Source organism: Labrus mixtus, chromosome 1 (genome assembly GCF_963584025.1).
Source record: "Labrus mixtus chromosome 1, fLabMix1.1, whole genome shotgun sequence".
NCBI lineage: Eukaryota > Metazoa > Chordata > Actinopteri > Labriformes > Labridae > Labrus > Labrus mixtus.
In genome coordinates this window covers 30,296,184-30,312,727 of record NC_083612.1, presented here as the reverse complement: position 1 = coordinate 30,312,727, position 16,544 = coordinate 30,296,184, and the positions used below count along the sequence as shown (strand labels likewise).

At 39.3% G+C, this 16,544-nt stretch overlaps 1 protein-coding gene across 1 annotated transcript in view; it reads left to right on the top strand.

The window, feature by feature from the left end:
• The first annotated feature begins 2,524 nt into the window (after window positions 1-2,524).
• The window catches only part of hipk3b (homeodomain interacting protein kinase 3b), a 41,966-nt gene continuing 27,946 nt past the window's right edge, over window positions 2,525-16,544 (top strand). The window contains 3 exon segments of the mRNA XM_061041564.1: window positions 2,525-2,848; window positions 2,850-2,878; window positions 11,771-13,061. Of these exon segments, the coding sequence (XP_060897547.1) occupies window positions 2,811-2,848; window positions 2,850-2,878; window positions 11,771-13,061 (1,358 nt within the window). The 5' untranslated portion in view covers window positions 2,525-2,810.

Sequence of the window (16,544 nt, the reverse complement as noted above, 5' to 3'; positions counted from 1 at the left end):
GAGCTCTATTTTTTTTTCTTCAAACCTGTAAGTCCTTCCCGTGAGGGGTTGTGTCATTAACATCTAGATATGCAGGACTATACACCTTATCGAAATGGTGGCTAAAAATGCTGCGAACACAAAACACAATAAAGGCTGGTTTTGTGCAGCACAATGCTGGTCGCTTTGCTTTGCAGTAGGGGGAGACAAATGACAGCAACCAGCGTGTACCTGGTCAACGAGCAAAACAGACCAGAGCAAAGGACCACAGAGCAATAACCTGCATCTACGTCATCAAATGCATTTTCCTCTTCTGGAGAGAACAACGCTTGATATATCATAGGGTTTCATAGTTGTAGTGCTGTAACACAAAGCAGATGTTTTACGCTTGTCTAAGTTGTTTGCTTGAGTTTTGGTGGACCAAACAATAGTGCAGAGGAAAAAGGACAAACATCTAGGGGTCTGTTAAATTGGGGAAAGCCATGTCATTTCAAGGCCTACTTTTGTGGAACACTGTGGGTGTAAATGTTGTATTGTGGTCAGTATGAAAGCATATATCTTTTTTTCATTTCAGGGTAAGCTATGCCCTCCTGTAAGGGGCCATACTCACAATGACATCATATCACAGTACTCTAGGAAGCACTCTTGTGTCTTTAATGAGAGGCTAAAGGGGGCTTTACAGGGGGCTGTACCTGTAGGCTACTGTGCTTCCTGTACTTCCATCACAGCTGTGTTTACTATTACTGCATCAGCTAAGACAAGAGGTGTTCACACCTGTTTTCCAGCTGACCAGGCCTTGTTGTTTGTAGTTTTTAATTGGGGTGGCGGCTGGAGGAATGAGGAAAGACAAATACCTTTTGGGAGATTAGGTTACAGCTGGTCTTCTCAGACACTGGGAGCTTATGAGCAGCTTACTTTGTCAGCTGGGGGCCTCCTGACTGTCTGGGAAGTAGATGTCAGCTTGTGCTCCCCCACTAATTTCCTTAAACCCACTCTGCTGTCGGCAATGGGTGAAGACAATTAAGAACAGAAAAGGAATAATTCATCTTTAACATCATGACAAGCAAACTGAAGAAATAGTCCAATAGTTTACCCACTTATTCTGTTACAATATTGCAAAAGGGCTTAACAAAAAATCTGCAATAATGTATTCCTAACTCTGAAATATTATATAAACTTTGAACCATTATTCCTTTACCTCCCATTATCACCACCAATAAAGTCCTCTACACTTTAATTTATTGCAGAAACTTCAGGTTTGGTTTATTAAGTAGATTATCAGGAGGAGGCAATTGTTTCACTCTTTTTCTATCAACTTCCAGGTGATAAATGTTGGAAATCTTAGCAGAAGAGACCACAAGTCACTGTCACATTCGATGACACAAGTGGATTTCTTTACTTCAATTGCCTTTTTAATAATAATAATACTAATAATAATAACTTTATTTAAATAGCACCTTTTAAAAACACAGGTTTACAAAGTGCTTTGACAAACAGCAAAAACAAGAACAAACTAAACCAAACACAGAAGAACAGAAACAACAGCAAGAACAAACAAATGCAAAATACTAAAAATAATTAAATACAATTCAACAGAAAAGAACCCAAAGTGCACGATACCCAACAGACATATATAACCAGACCATCACAAGAACCATCATAAGAACCCAGGAAACACAAGAACCATCATAAGAACCCAGACAACACAAGAACCATTATAAGAACCCAGACAACACAAGAACCATCATAAGAACCCAGGCAACACAAGAACCATCATAAGAACCCAGGTAACACAAGAACCATCATAAGAACCCAGACAACACAAGAACCATCATAAGAACCATTATAAGAACCCAGACAACATAAGAACCATGATAAGAACCCAGACAACACAAGAACCATCATAAGAACCCAGGAAACACAAGAACCCAGGCAACACGAGCTGAGACCAAGAGGACCAAAGATTTAAAAAGATGTAAGAAACTAAAAGAGCTAAAAGCAAATCAAAAGATAACAGCAATAAGAAGGTAAGAGCAGGAAAATAAATAGAAACAAGTGGTTAAAGGATAAAAAAACCCAAAAACTATAATATTAATAAAAATAAAAAGTAAATATAAATATAAAACATAAACAGACAAAGTAAGTAAGATAAGAAATTACCAAGTTAAAACACAAGAGTTAAGATAAGAGCATAAATAAAAGGACAGTAAGAAGATAAAAATAGTAAAACCAGTAAGAAAAGACATTAAGAAGACAACATCACATAAAAGCAAGTCTGTAAAAGTACGTTTTAAGAAGGGATTTAAAAGAATTGAGGGAATCTAAGTATAACTAGGCTAAGTAGGCCTGTGTTACTTTAAATATAATGTACATTGTAAGAAATGAGAGCACTGGCTTTCTTGTGAGGGTTTTCTAAAGACAGTTATGTTGCATTGTATTAGTTTTGCACTGGTCGTTCAGTCTTTGACATAGTGGTAACTGTGAAGCTCTTGGATCTGTTGCTCTGGTCTGGTCTATGCCGTCAGTTCACAAACATTCACTTGCAGTAGCTGGAGAAAAGAGAGACATGTTGTTAGAGGCTGGCAGGGCCGCGGAACAGCACGTACTAACGGGGTAACAGACACCCTTTCGGAGATGGGCTACTTTGCCCAAAGAGGAAGGAGACGATTTTGAACTGCGTATCTACAGCCTGGGCTCGGTGGGGTTTTTGTGGACGCTCATATGCAGGACTTATTTAATGTTTAAAATGTGGGAGATGGTGTCGTTACCGAGAGGGAGCTCTCCCTTCCTGTCGTCTAGGACAAGATGGCAGCAATGCAGGCGAACTGTACATGGTATGGATTTATAAGTCCATAACATGTTCAGAGAAGGATTATACTTATAGTGACTCTATGTGAAGGTGAGTAATACATAGAAAAATGTCAATAGTTATATCTGTTTATAAGTTTAGCATTTGAAACGATACTTTGTATGTGACGTAATGCAAAGTCATAATAACTTAGTAGCAAACTCAGCTAGCGAGCTTTTGGCTGTATATGGTTTGAACATTTGCTTCGTACGCAGCTTGCTCTGTCAGCACTTCTTGGTAATTACTAGCGGTATATATATTTTTACATATTTCCAAACAACTTTGACGTCGGTGGTAATTGTGAACGTAATTTTTTATTTTTTTTGCTATTTGAATGTTGTTTAAACATGTTGCAACAGGAACCCACCCTATACAGCTAATATGGACCAAGGGACATAACTTATCTGGCCTTTGAACACATGTCTTCAGAGCAAACATTTCAAAGATAATGTTATATTCAACACTGTAGTTATTGCCAATAATAACAAAATATTTTTTTTTGACGTAGATAATTAAATAGGCTTCCGTTTCTAATTAAAAATGTATAACCAAATGTCCATTACTGTCACCTACTACAATTATAACATTATTAAAGTGACCTCGGGATGTGTTACATTTTTTTTTACATTGTTTTTTTTCGTCGGTAAAACTTTAACGCCCCAACAACAGGGCGAAATGAATTCAGCAAAGACAGCTAGCTGGTTCAGGCTACATTCACGTGCTCCTGGATACTCGGACTTTCCAGGTTGAGAAGTTTTTTTTTTATGTCTGACTTCGGTGTGTTCTTGAGCTTTAAGTTGTTTAAGTTGTGGAAACCACTGGGGCGCAATAAAGACAAGTTGTATAACTTCTTTGTTGTAGTGAAAAACTTTTTCAAATTTTCAAATTGGCAAATTCGTGCGAAAAACTATTTGAATGCGTGGATTTTCCCAGTAAGAACGCAATTTTCCCGATAATAAAAACACAACGCGAATATACGGTAATATCCAGCTGGCCTCTTTCAGGGTGGAAAACTAAAAGCAGCCTCTGCAAATCCATTGTTTTTGTCCGATGATATTTCAAGTATTTTCCGTCACAGTGTTTTCTTCTCGACTCGTGGTATGAGTTAAACCAAAAACTTTTTTTTAGACTAACACAGCTTAAAAAAAATAGTCTCTTAACTTGGCTTGCCATGTCACCATAGCCATCTTGGCAGATAAAATAGATGACAGCCATGAAACGCAAGAAGTCAAAGTTAGGCTTAATGTTAATACAACAGTTTAATAATCAACTTGGTCTTTCACCACAATGCAAGTGTCCGTTATGTGTGTAGGGTTAATAGTTAAGCTCATGTATAAACCACAAACCATCAGAAAAAAAATACAGTGGGGGTTCTATTTATTGTTTGCTGTTTGCTTACACATTTAGCTGCTTATATGGTAGAAGAGGAACCATCACAAAGTGTCCCTGGTCCCACTGAAACTCTCAACAATAGGGAAACTTAGGCAATAAACAAACCCAGTGGCCCTTAGACCTAAAAAAGTATGTACTTTCCAAGCCTTCTTCATTTTTGATCTCGTTAGAAGAAAAGTAATGAAATATAGTCTGTTTTGATATTTTTTTATGACAAGCTGAATAAAATATAGAAGACAGCAGATAAATAAGGGACATTTTGGCTGATTTGGTTCGTATCAATGGTCACAGTTTATTTTATGACTTTTTAAGCAACACTTCTTTCTTACAAATTAAACATATTATCAACTAGGGTTTACCTAGATTCTGTCCAAGTTACATAATAATTTAAATATGCTCTTTAGTACCGATTACCTGGAATTATTCATTCACAACAGGTTGTCTCTAAAATATTTTGTCATGAACCAGTTACAGAAGTGTTTCCCAAACTTTTTCTACCAGGCCTCGAGATGAAAATATTTTCAAGCCCCACACAATCCCTCACCATACACATCAATATTGACATACATTAATCAAACTGTCAGTCACTCTCTTTGCTAATAAATTACATTACATATACATTGAGAATTTATCTCAAACATTGGCTGCAAAAAGTCCAAAATTGCAACTTCAGTGTGACAACAAATTGAAAAACCTAACATTCCACTTTTTTAAAGAAGCAATTACAAGTGATACTGAAATGTGAAATTTTCAAATCTGTGACGTCAGGTGTAGATTCAGCCTTAGATTCAGCCTTAGATTTACCGGAAAGTCCCCTTACAAATTCTGACATGCTTTGCTGTGCAGTGAAAAACTGTATTGTATTTGTTTGCTATGTAGGGCCACCCCTGTCCTAACTCCGCCCCCCCCCCCCCCCCCCCAGGGGTCCAGGCCCTCAGTGAGGCAATCAAAGAGTTACAGTCTGAGTACACCTTGAGTACAGTGCAGCATTGTTATGTTTGTGCAATTCCCCTTTGTCTAGATTCTTCTGTCTGCTTTACGTGTGTCACATTCCTAGCCTTATCAGTATAAAGGCCAAATAAGTGAGGTTGTGGGGGATAGTGATACCAGTAATTCCAGAAGAAAGTCAGCATGTTGTGGCGAGTAAATAAACAATATAGTAAACAGTGTTTTCCCAAACAGAATAAGTGGGTAATGGTGGTTGTTAATAGGGGTGTGGAGGCAAAGAGACTTCTTTACGCATGTGTTATGTGACGTAATGCCACACTGATCTGCTATACTTAGGGCAGCTGGTTATCCCTATTACATTGTGGCCAACTTAAAGACTGGTTTTCAAATGATTTCTTGTCGAAGTGGACTCAAAGTAATGAACAAAACAGAATGACACAGAGTTTACCTGGAGAACACCATGACAAGAAGATGTTGTGGGGTAACTTGGGGGGTGGAAAATATCCAATATCTCAAGAAGTAAACATCTGTTCCAGCACACAGTACAGTACGTAATTACTTTTATCCATCCAGTGATCTCGTCAGAGCCCCTGGATTTTTAATAACACGGTAGATGCTTTTGTTGTGAAACTGGTGAGGGGAAAATAAATACCTATAGCTAGAACGGCTCACTCTGCAACTGTGTTCATGGATTGTGTAATGAAAGGTGTAACAGCTTGTGTGGCTCTATGATTGGCGCTTTACTGATCGATAAAAGTGCTTGTTGGGACGTGTAGTATTTCAGCGTGCATTGCTAGATTACAGCTGTTAAAACATGATAGAGGTGAGAGAGTAGTTGCTGTGAATGCATAATGATTAACTTAATATTTTTGTCTGTGCTTTGAATGCATTGAGTTAGGAGTACATGCAGTGATGAAGTAATATAATATGTGCCTTGTACACATTCTTTTGATGCATCCACATAACAATTCCACTATTTAGTGAAGATTAAACAAATCATAGCTGATGAAACATAAATGCCCATATTCTGTTTTCGTGTTATCATTTTGTGAAGTAAAATTCTTACTGTTGTGCTAAAGGAATAGTAATTTCTGTTAATACGGAGAATAGTCAACTGCATAGTGTATATCTTTTTCAACAAGAAAAATACTTCTAAATGATAGTCATAAGTTCACAGTCCAAATACCATGTGGTCACATGCCTCAGAAAACAGGGCCTTTTTATCTAATGAGCACAGAACATCATGTTCATGGGACACACGTGTGTAGGGAGGTTATTGGACTGTGAATGAAGACCACAACTTCTGCTTCATGCTGAAAGGATAGCAACAGCACTTAGATTTGTAACTTCGATGTGTTTGTTTTTTTATTAAGCAGGAAAGAAAACAAATGATTGCATACCAAGAAGAAATACTAAACTTTTCTGTAAAGAAAGAAGAAGCTTTGCAGTCTGTGAAAATCCATGTCCCAGACCGCTCAAACATCAACAGATAGCCCTTAAAAATATGGTATTGTGAAGTTAGCCAAATTTCAAGGCATTGTGGCATTGACAAACACCCATAATTTCCAATTGTTTTAGATATGATTCAAAAACATGTTGGGCTAATGCATATTTTATTGTTCCAATAAGCATACTAAGGCTATAAGGTCCATGTTTTTTAAGAATAATATTCATAAAGACTTGTACTTATACTTATGTCATATATTTTGTTATCCTGTGTGTTCTGTTTGCTTTTTGTACAGACAGCAGAGCTACCCAACAGATGATGATGCAAGGTGATGATATCAGCCAAGCTGGTACCATGATCATCTGGACTGTGACAAAATGTGAATGCCTAATGCATCTGTTTTGATATTCTGTAGGATGGTAATAGATCACATGTTCAGAGTCTTAGCTGCACTGATCACAGCAACACTGTTTCAGATTTAGCTTTGAAGTCAAAGCACATGGCTATGAATAGGTCCTACAGCTGTGGAGGACAGGTGTATGCATGCAGCACGCCGGTCTGGTTAAGGCACCTATTGTCTCTTACCTTTGAATATTTAAGAAAGAAATAACTTTTTGCAAGAAGCAGGGATGTACATTGTTGTTTCAGCTGCTCCTGTTGAGCGAGATGGAAAGATAGCTCTTTATTTTTGTTTCGTTTTTTTCTCCACGTCATGGTGTGTCTGTCATCACCTGCTCGTCCTCTCATTTATTACTATTACATCTGTCACTCTGTACCATTTGTTCATTGTGGACAGGTGTATGGTGTTTATTTTCTTTACAATTTAAATTGTGGTAGGCTTGGGTCAAAAGTTCAACAGCAAGCAATTACTTAGCAGCTCAAGGTTGCTGGAGAGCTTCTATAGCTTTGAAGGTAATGTGAAACTGCAGGAGGAGCCTGACGGCTAACAGAGGGAGTGTATGGCTTCAGATGGTAATAATAGCTGTGGCTGCCATTCTTCTGCCTTTGAAACAACAGAGGCTGTCTACTTTACTTCCTTGGGTCAGAGTTCTCTTGGCCATTTAGTGATTGCATTGGGGGGGGGGGGAATTAACAGATGCCCAAGTTACGTTTTGTTTTAAATCGGATTTGGGTGTTGTATAACACTAAGCTGATATTCCAATCTAGATATCTTGATTGCTCAATTGGTGACAGTTTCCAATTGCAGGCTGCCTCTACAACCATAAAGCATGCTCTCCGTCTCCAGACCAGTAAATTAACATGGTCAGTCCCCTGGCTCTGACAGGAAACTCATTTTATAAATGTGGTATTTATTTCATGTGGAAAATTACTGAGCATTTATTCAACTTGGCTCATGTTTTCTTCCCTGTAAACAATCCCTAGCAGCACAGCAAGCACTGAGTTTTAAAATGCATTGTTTGAACTTGATAAGGAGCAGGGTAGCACTTAGGGGCTTATCAGTTTGTAATGTATTCTACTTATTTGCATGGTTTGAAAATAGAGAGAGCTCTGAAACAGGGAAAATACATGTTTGAATTGGCTACTAAGCTGATTGACAGAATACATCCCTACACTGAGCTCTGTCTGCACTGCAGAGTCTGCAATTGCATTTTCTTGTTGTTGGCTTGGGTGTGTTCTATTTACCTATGACCCTTCAGGCGCTGCCCTTTCCTAGGAACCATCCTTAAGCACTCGGCATACTCCCTGAGGAAAAACATGACTTCTGAAATGCAGCGTTTACCATTCTCCCCTAGTTAATGTAAAATCACTAGAGTTGTGGTCTCAACTTGCCATTACTCTTTGTCGGGGTGGTAAAAATCACCTTTGCATGAGAAGGCCAATGTAGAATACAACTGAACAGTGATGACACTTTTCAAGTTACTCTTTCCCCTTTAAACAGTATGTGTGTTGTTTCTTTTTGTCCCCATTATTAAAACTACATTAGTGTTGGTTTTTTTAAGTATGCAGAAAAGGGGATGATATTTTTAAATTAGTACATCAAAAAGCCAGTCACCAACACTGAGCCATGCACAGTTGGCCAAACCTCAAACCATGATTTTTCAGATTTAGAGAGGCACACGATGGGTAATTGCCCTGCTTCAAAGTGCACACACACGTTTGGAGAACCTGCTGTGAGGAGCATGTCACTTCCCCCTCTTCATTTTGAACAACTGGAATAATTAGGAAAATCCATGCTCCTCAATTACATTATAAGAATCACAACACACCCAATGTGATATTGTCCACACAGTTGAGTTGTGTTACATGTTTGATTAACATCTAGAATTGATCCTGGAAGTGACCAAGATTCACAGCAAAAACAACAGAAAGAGCTCAAAAAGTTTAAAAACATTTTTTTAAACTGCTAACAAAGCGAAAATGACAGCTCTGCTGCTCTTTTTTTTAGCCAGATTCACCATGTGCTAGTGTTGTACTGTTGCTCCATCATATCTGTGAAGTTCTGATGGAACGAGTGTATTTAGCAAATTTTTAAAGTGAGAAAATCTGGTGTATACAAGCCTGCTGATCAAAACGGATAAAAAAATGTGTTAATGCTGTAATGCAGAGTGCATTGCTTTTTGCCTGTGTCTTGTTTTGTAAATGCCCTTTAGGAGCCCCAAAGTCATACATTTTACAATTCACATAATGGCTTTAATTGAATAATGGAGGCCATGTCCCTTAATTACAGGCAACACACACACACACACACACACACACACACACACACACACACACACACACAATTTAAGTGAGTTAGCAACTGGCCCAACAACAATTTCGTAAATCTTGTGGAAACCAATGCTGACACTTTTTCCACACATAAAGTTACTAAACAGTTGAGATTACAATAATGTTAAAATATGTTAAATTACAGGCTAGTAAACACTGGGGATACAGCAACACAGTCAGCACAAAGTTCAATACGTACCTTTTTTTTGGGGGGGGGGTCATTGTTTTCGGTTCCGTTGGTTCTGTTGGCCCAGGTTGTTGGAGTGTTTTCTTGGTGGTTTTTATTCTTTAGAGTTTTAGGCAGTATCTAAAGGGACCACAAGGAAGAAAAAAAGCAATTTATTTTTTATTACAAAACTATTTCTGTATTTTGATTTTAAGCCAAGACATTAAGACATTTAAGACAACTTTTCTATTCATACACATTCCTGGTGTACGGTGTTATGTGTCTGTGAAAAGAAGGCAGCGTTAAGATAGTGCCATGAAGTACTGCTGTACAATAGGAAGATAATTTAGTATTTATATATTTTTAGATGGACTTCCACAAAGGAACAGGTCACTAAGTGTTTGTATTTGATTGTGTACTATAACTTTGTTTCAATTACTGCTTTGTCTTTACTCCATTCACTCTTACCCTGTCTGCATTATGCAGGGAACAGGTGGTGTCTCTATGTCAAACAATCAGCAGCTTTATGTTAGTTACGCTACAGCCTGCTGCAGTCTGTTGCTGGAAACTTTTTTGTAGGCGACGACGCGTGTAAAGCACTGTTCACCATTTCTCGTCCTTGTCATTATATTTAATGCTGAAAAGGTTCACTGATTTGAGAGATGGCAGTGCTTCCTCATACTGCAGCCTCTCCTCACCGCTCGCCGTTGTAAAAGTTGTGTGAAATCTGACACTGGTGTTGTCAGCTTCCCCCAACTTTAGCGCATCATGATTGGATTTTAACTCGGGGGAGTTTCCTTATCCCAGTGCATGGACTCACAGGAACACCAACGGATTCAATTAGGAAAGGAATACAATGTATGGTGCTACAGAAAACCAAAATACCCTAATTCACAAGCGAGTATTGAACTGTGGGTGCTGTACCGAACCGTTCAATATTATATTGAGAATTGTTGCATCCCTAGTAAACAACATGTGATGTAGGGTTGATAGTGCTGTGGGGTCCGGCCAGGACACTTACTTGTTGGTACTCAAGCGTTGCCAATTTCAATGTCACTATTAAGCATTTCCAATTTGTACTTTCATTCTTTGCTAAAATGGTTGCCCTTCAAAGTCATGCTTCTATCAGAGACGATGGTAAACAGTGGCACCAAACAGTAACACAGTGTTTGATTGTGCACAGAGCTGTCAAGGGAATTGGTTGACCTTATCTTGCTGCTCAGAATAAGTCAACGGGGTGGCTCACAGTTTTAGTGTTATCACAGCACCAGTGTGTTTTCCATCAGGGATATTTATTTTAGGAGACTCTACAGGGGCCACTTTAAGCCCAAAACCTTTCTCACTTGTCTGTTTAGGAAAAAAAAGATCTTTTGAAAGAATTGGGGGAAATTAGGCTTAAAATTGACTTTGAGTCAATATAGGCTAGCTTTTTGTATAGAACACTTTAAACATTGATTTTTCTTATTTTGTTATTATGGAGGGAAACTTAGATGAGTAAATGCACTGCCGATTAAAGTATGGAAACCCTTGTGAGACAAGCAACTGACAAATGTCCCTGAAATTAAGTAGGTCAAAGGCGCCACTTTGGCACACACAGGGTCTGATAAGGTCACAATGCCAGTTTGAATGTGACATTTAAAAACAAATGTATGATGGGGGAAGATATATAGCCATGTCTTAGGTAAATGGACATGTGGGCCTGATGATGTGACTTTATTTTTCTCTTTGTGTGTTTCTCATCCTCTCTCCCGCTCTATTGGTTGCCTAGAGACCCGCAGTAGGATGCAGTGAAATGGCAGGAAAAGGTCAGGCAAACCTTTGAGAAGTTAGTCATCCACTGTGTGGAGGTGTTGGTGGGATTGCAGTAGATAGGACTGAATGGCAAAGGTGTTTTCAAGCACTCTGAACCATTTGTTGATTGTAATTGGGGTGCCGGGGTATGGATGGAAATGGGACCTGTTTTTTGTAATGTCATCTAGTAGGTGTAATTAAAGTAAAATAATTTTGGTCAGTCGTTTTAGACTCGTAGTAACATAAACTCACCTAGGGCCTTTTGAAAATGGAGACATAAAACACCAGAGATCTGGACAGTGGTTTGGTTTTTCAACTGATGCTGATCATTTTTGTAGTATGAACATGCTTAACTTTCAATGTTTTTATCATTGTTTCTCAAAAAATTCCCACATTTTATGAAATTTGAAAATTGGCTTATTTGTTGAAGATGCAAACTAACCACATTTTCTTCTCTCCTTTTTTGAAGGTATGGCCTCACAAGTCTTGGTCTACCCACCACACATTTATCAAACCCAGACAAGTGCCTTTAGCAGTGTGAAGAAACTCAAAGTCGAGCCCAGCAGCTGTTTGTACCATGAGAGGGCACACCCGCGGACTTATCTGAACAGCAGAACCCTTGGAATTGTGCACCCAACAAAACAAGCCCACTCATTTGTGAGCCGAGACGTGGCCGTGGGCGTGAAAGTGCGTGGAGGACAAGAGTACCCAGTGCAGACGGTGGTTGTGCGTGGCGTACAGAGACATCAGCCCGGTAAAAGAGGAGGAGTATCAGCAGGCCCAGCTGCGGCCCAGCAGGGACAGGACGCAGGGTTTGTCCACTTGCAGGGCAAGGAGCAGCAGCAGACAGACACAGCAAGTGGGGGCAGCAGTGGAGCAACAGGAGCAGGAGGAGGGGGAAGGGGAGAGGGCTGCTGTGGAGGAGGGGAAGGAGTTGAGGAGGAGGGCAACAGAGAAGAGAACTGTGGAGGTTTTAACTCAGCTGACAGCTCTCAGCGATGTGGGCTGAAACGTAAAAGTGAAGAGCTGGATAACCGAGGGAGCACCATGCAGATTGTCGAGGAACTGTCAATGTTGCCTGCCATGTTGCAAACTACGAATGTGGGGAATGCAGCCATGACCGCACCTGCGGCTGTGGGGGCTGGAGGGGGTCCTTCCAAACAGGGTGTAGGTGCAGCAGGAGGGACGGGAGCAGGGGATGGGGACTATCAGGTAGTACAGCATGAAGTTCTGTGTTCCATGAAGAATACTTATGAAGTGCTGGATTTCTTGGGACGCGGCACATTTGGCCAGGTTGTAAAGTGCTGGAAGAGGGGCACGGGAGAGGTAGTGGCTGTGAAGATCCTGAAGAACCACCCCTCATATGCAAGGCAGGGTCAAATAGAAGTGGGCATCCTAGCTCGTCTGAGTGGGGAGAATGCAGATGAGCACAACCTTGTGCGGGCCTTTGAATGCTTCCAGCACCGAAGCCACACTTGTCTGGTGTTTGAGATGCTGGAGCAGAACCTGTATGATTTCCTGAAGCAGAATAAGTTCAGCCCGCTGCCCCTGAAAGTGATCAGACCAGTGCTACAGCAAGTAGCCACAGCTCTAAAAAAGCTGAAGAGTATGGGTCTGATTCATGCAGATCTCAAGCCTGAGAACATAATGCTGGTGGACCCAGTGAGGCAGCCCTACAGGGTTAAGGTGATTGACTTTGGCTCAGCCAGTCATGTGTCCAAAGCAGTGTGCTCCACGTACCTCCAGTCTCGGTACTATAGGTAAGTACAAAAATTAGAAGAAATATTTCTCAATTTTAACAAAGAAGGTTTGACTAATGTGGATTTCAAAACAACTTCAGTGTGTTTGTTTCCAGACTGGCATAGTCTGGTTTAGAAACTCTCCTTCCTCTAGAAACACAAGGAAATATCTCCCATACTGCACAACATCCTGCCTATTTAGGAGCCACATACCACAGCCTCTGAAAAAATGTGACCCTGCAGTGTTTGCTAGCAGACTACGGGCTTACTGTCCATGTCTCCACTGCCTGGGAAAGAAAATTCTCCCAAGATTTAAAAAACTATAGTAGAAAAAAAAGCTTCATTAAAAAACTGATATGCATTTGGGGCGATGGCTTTTGGAATTATAGGGTTTATAGACATAAGAAAAAAAGTAAAATATTTGAGAACTGACTACGAGAAGTGTGGGTGTTACAGCAAGTCAAGAAATGTTCAGTGAGAAATTACTGAACGCCATTCCAAACATGAGTATACTGTTAGGGGCTCGAGGGTATCATGGTATGTGTATAGTATAGTAGGATGCCTGTGTTTCCTTATTGTCTTAGATATCATGAACTAGCAAATCTGGCAAGATACATTTTGTTACGAGTGCTTTGGTTTGATTAAAAAAACAGGCCTGAAATGGTATCAACTGTTGCATAAGAGATGGGAGTGACCCAGTTCACTGTGTTTGTACCTTACCCTGGATTACATAGACTCTGGGTTGATAGAAAAAGAAAAGTAAGCCATTTTTATGCATAGTTCGTTATATATGCATACGTTTGAATGTTTTTAATAGAGTTTTGTCACTGTTAATAAGTGTGGAAATGCTCACACTTGTTTCAAAATTGAGGAAGTTTAGGCCTTCTGTATTTTTTAACAGGCGGACATGAATAAGTAATATTGACATGTCTTTCTAGTTAAACAAATAAAACCATGACATATCATTTCCATGATCTCCCACAGTTAAACTAGTCAACCTTTTGTGAGATGAGATGCTTATTTCCACCCAGAGCTTAACATAGTTAATCCGATCAACTAAAGATTTTGGTCTCATCATGCCAATACTTGCTTGGTGCACAAATAGTGTGACTGATGGAGGCAAAATGATTTGAATTCGAACCTTGGCAACTGGTTCATTCAGCTGAGTCATTCAGCCAATTCATGTCTTAAATGACTCATTAGCAGGGACATCATTATACTTTCTCTGAACCAATACCAGGACACATGGAATGGATCATGACAGTAAATATATATTATCAACTTACATATTGTTTAGTTTTTGCAGTATACCTGCTTGTTTGCCACCCCTCTGACGTAAAAGTGCATGTGCTATACTGAGCTAATGGCAAAAGGGCATATTCAACTAAATCTTGCCACACTTATAATAGCAACATGTCTATGCCAGCTGCTGTTAGTCTTCCATCTGACGCAACTGTTTCTAGTTAACCACAGCACCTGTTTAGGCTTGCCATGTTATGTGGCATGCATCACTTGCACTTTGATCAAGCTCAATGTTTATAGCTTCAACTCAAAGTTCTTTTTGCACTTGCATGTGGGCATACTAACTACAAAATCTGTGTGCCTGCCAATGTATACAAATTAAAACATGCATTATAGAACAAATTACTGTAAACCATTCTAAGATAATATCCCAGAAAACCCCTGATGAAATGAATATTTTCTGAATTCTTTCTTATGAAATGTTGCTGTAAGAGATGCTAAGAGCTAAATAAGCGAAAGTAATACAGTGCACTAGAACCTCTGTCAGATCAATATTGGTAAGTAAGACATGCTAGTTAATTTATTTAGTTTTTAGCATTGTGGCTTGGAGGAAAAGCACTATTGGTTACACTACATTTATGACCTGTTTCACTTGACTGCACAAACCCTTCCTTTATTAGGCAATATTTGACATAAGAGGAAAGTTACGCTTGTTTTCTTCCTCTATGATGACACACTACAAAAAGTATGATGAAATCTCTGCATCAGCTTGATGCTTGGGAATGTTTGGGACGGTTTGTGGTTTTACTCTGTCAGAAGATTCAATGTTTTGTTTTTGCTTTTAGTTAGTTGACCTTCTGATGATTAGGAGACATTTTAGCCCTCTTTGACCCTCCTTTATTGTCACTAACTGTTTGAATTTGTTGCAAAACACAGCTATTAAAACAAAAACAAACGAAGCAATTCTGGTTTCCCATTTAATCACCATCATCAGAGTAAAAAAAAAAAAAGGAAATTTAAATCCAAACTTGGACATTCAACGAACCTAATAATAATGTAATGAAGACATGCAGCGAATGCTCTGACAGACTAATTCAAACTTTAGCATATTTGTCTTGAACGTTGGGTTCTGGGGTTGGGAAGAAGCGAGCAGGATTTATGAGCCACATTCAGGGCAGCGTGAGCTGTTTTAGTGAAAGGCATTTACATGGCATTTGAATAATTCTCACTGCCTGCACACTGAGCCAGTGAAGCGGTGTGCTCTGACAGGAATTAAAATACTGCTGATGAAAATAGACGATTTGATATCTGTCTGTATTTGCATTACTGTAGGTATTCTTACCGACTAAAGTGAGAAGATAATAAGTTCTTCTACTTTCTGCCCGTGCCCATAATTTTTTAGAGGCAGTTTAAAAATACTTGTCAGTGACATAATAAGTAAACTCTCTTTTCATCCCACACATGAATGGAGCCGTCATTTTGTGAAAATTGTCGTGTTGTAAACGTACTTTGTTTCAGGAAGCTACTCAAAATAGAACTGTCGTATGAGGGGGGAAGTGAAAGAGTGCAGCTGCTTCAACTGTTTGTCAGTTCTGTCAGCCTCAAGCTTTTGTGACCAGCTAACAGTTTCTTACAGGTCTTAAATGTGTTATATTTTGATACCACACATATCACACACTGCTGATTTGAAAGAGCAAAATGATTAAAGAATAAAGTTGAAATGGAAATATGGAGGGAAAGCTCAGTGAAAAAACTTTCCCTGCATATTTAACTGTTCATAGGTGGAAGAGAGTTCAGTAAAGTTGTGACTTCATTCTGTAGGAAAAAAGATTATACTTACTGTGTGACATAATAATTAATAGTTTAATAGTTTTATAGAGATATGTGAAGTTATAATGCACCTGCATGGAAACGTGTTAAGAACTGATTTTGAACCCCAGGATTCTCCAGTACCAGTATGTGATTTATTTATTTTTTTAGAACCACATGTTTGGATTTGTTTTTGATTTAATTCTACTGTCTGGTTGCTTTGGTTACATATCACTTCTAAGCATTATATTTGTTTGTAAAAATGTTGCTAACATCTTAAGCTTGTGCACCCTGTTAGTCAGGAGTATGCGAGGCATACTGCGAGGGGACAGCGTTGCTGAGGCTAGGAGTGAAGGGCTGCTCAAAATAGCTCGTGGGACACTGGCCAGTGGGCTTTGACTTCTATAGATGGTGAAGCACATATGCAGCCAGAATGAAAGACGGACAGCTTGA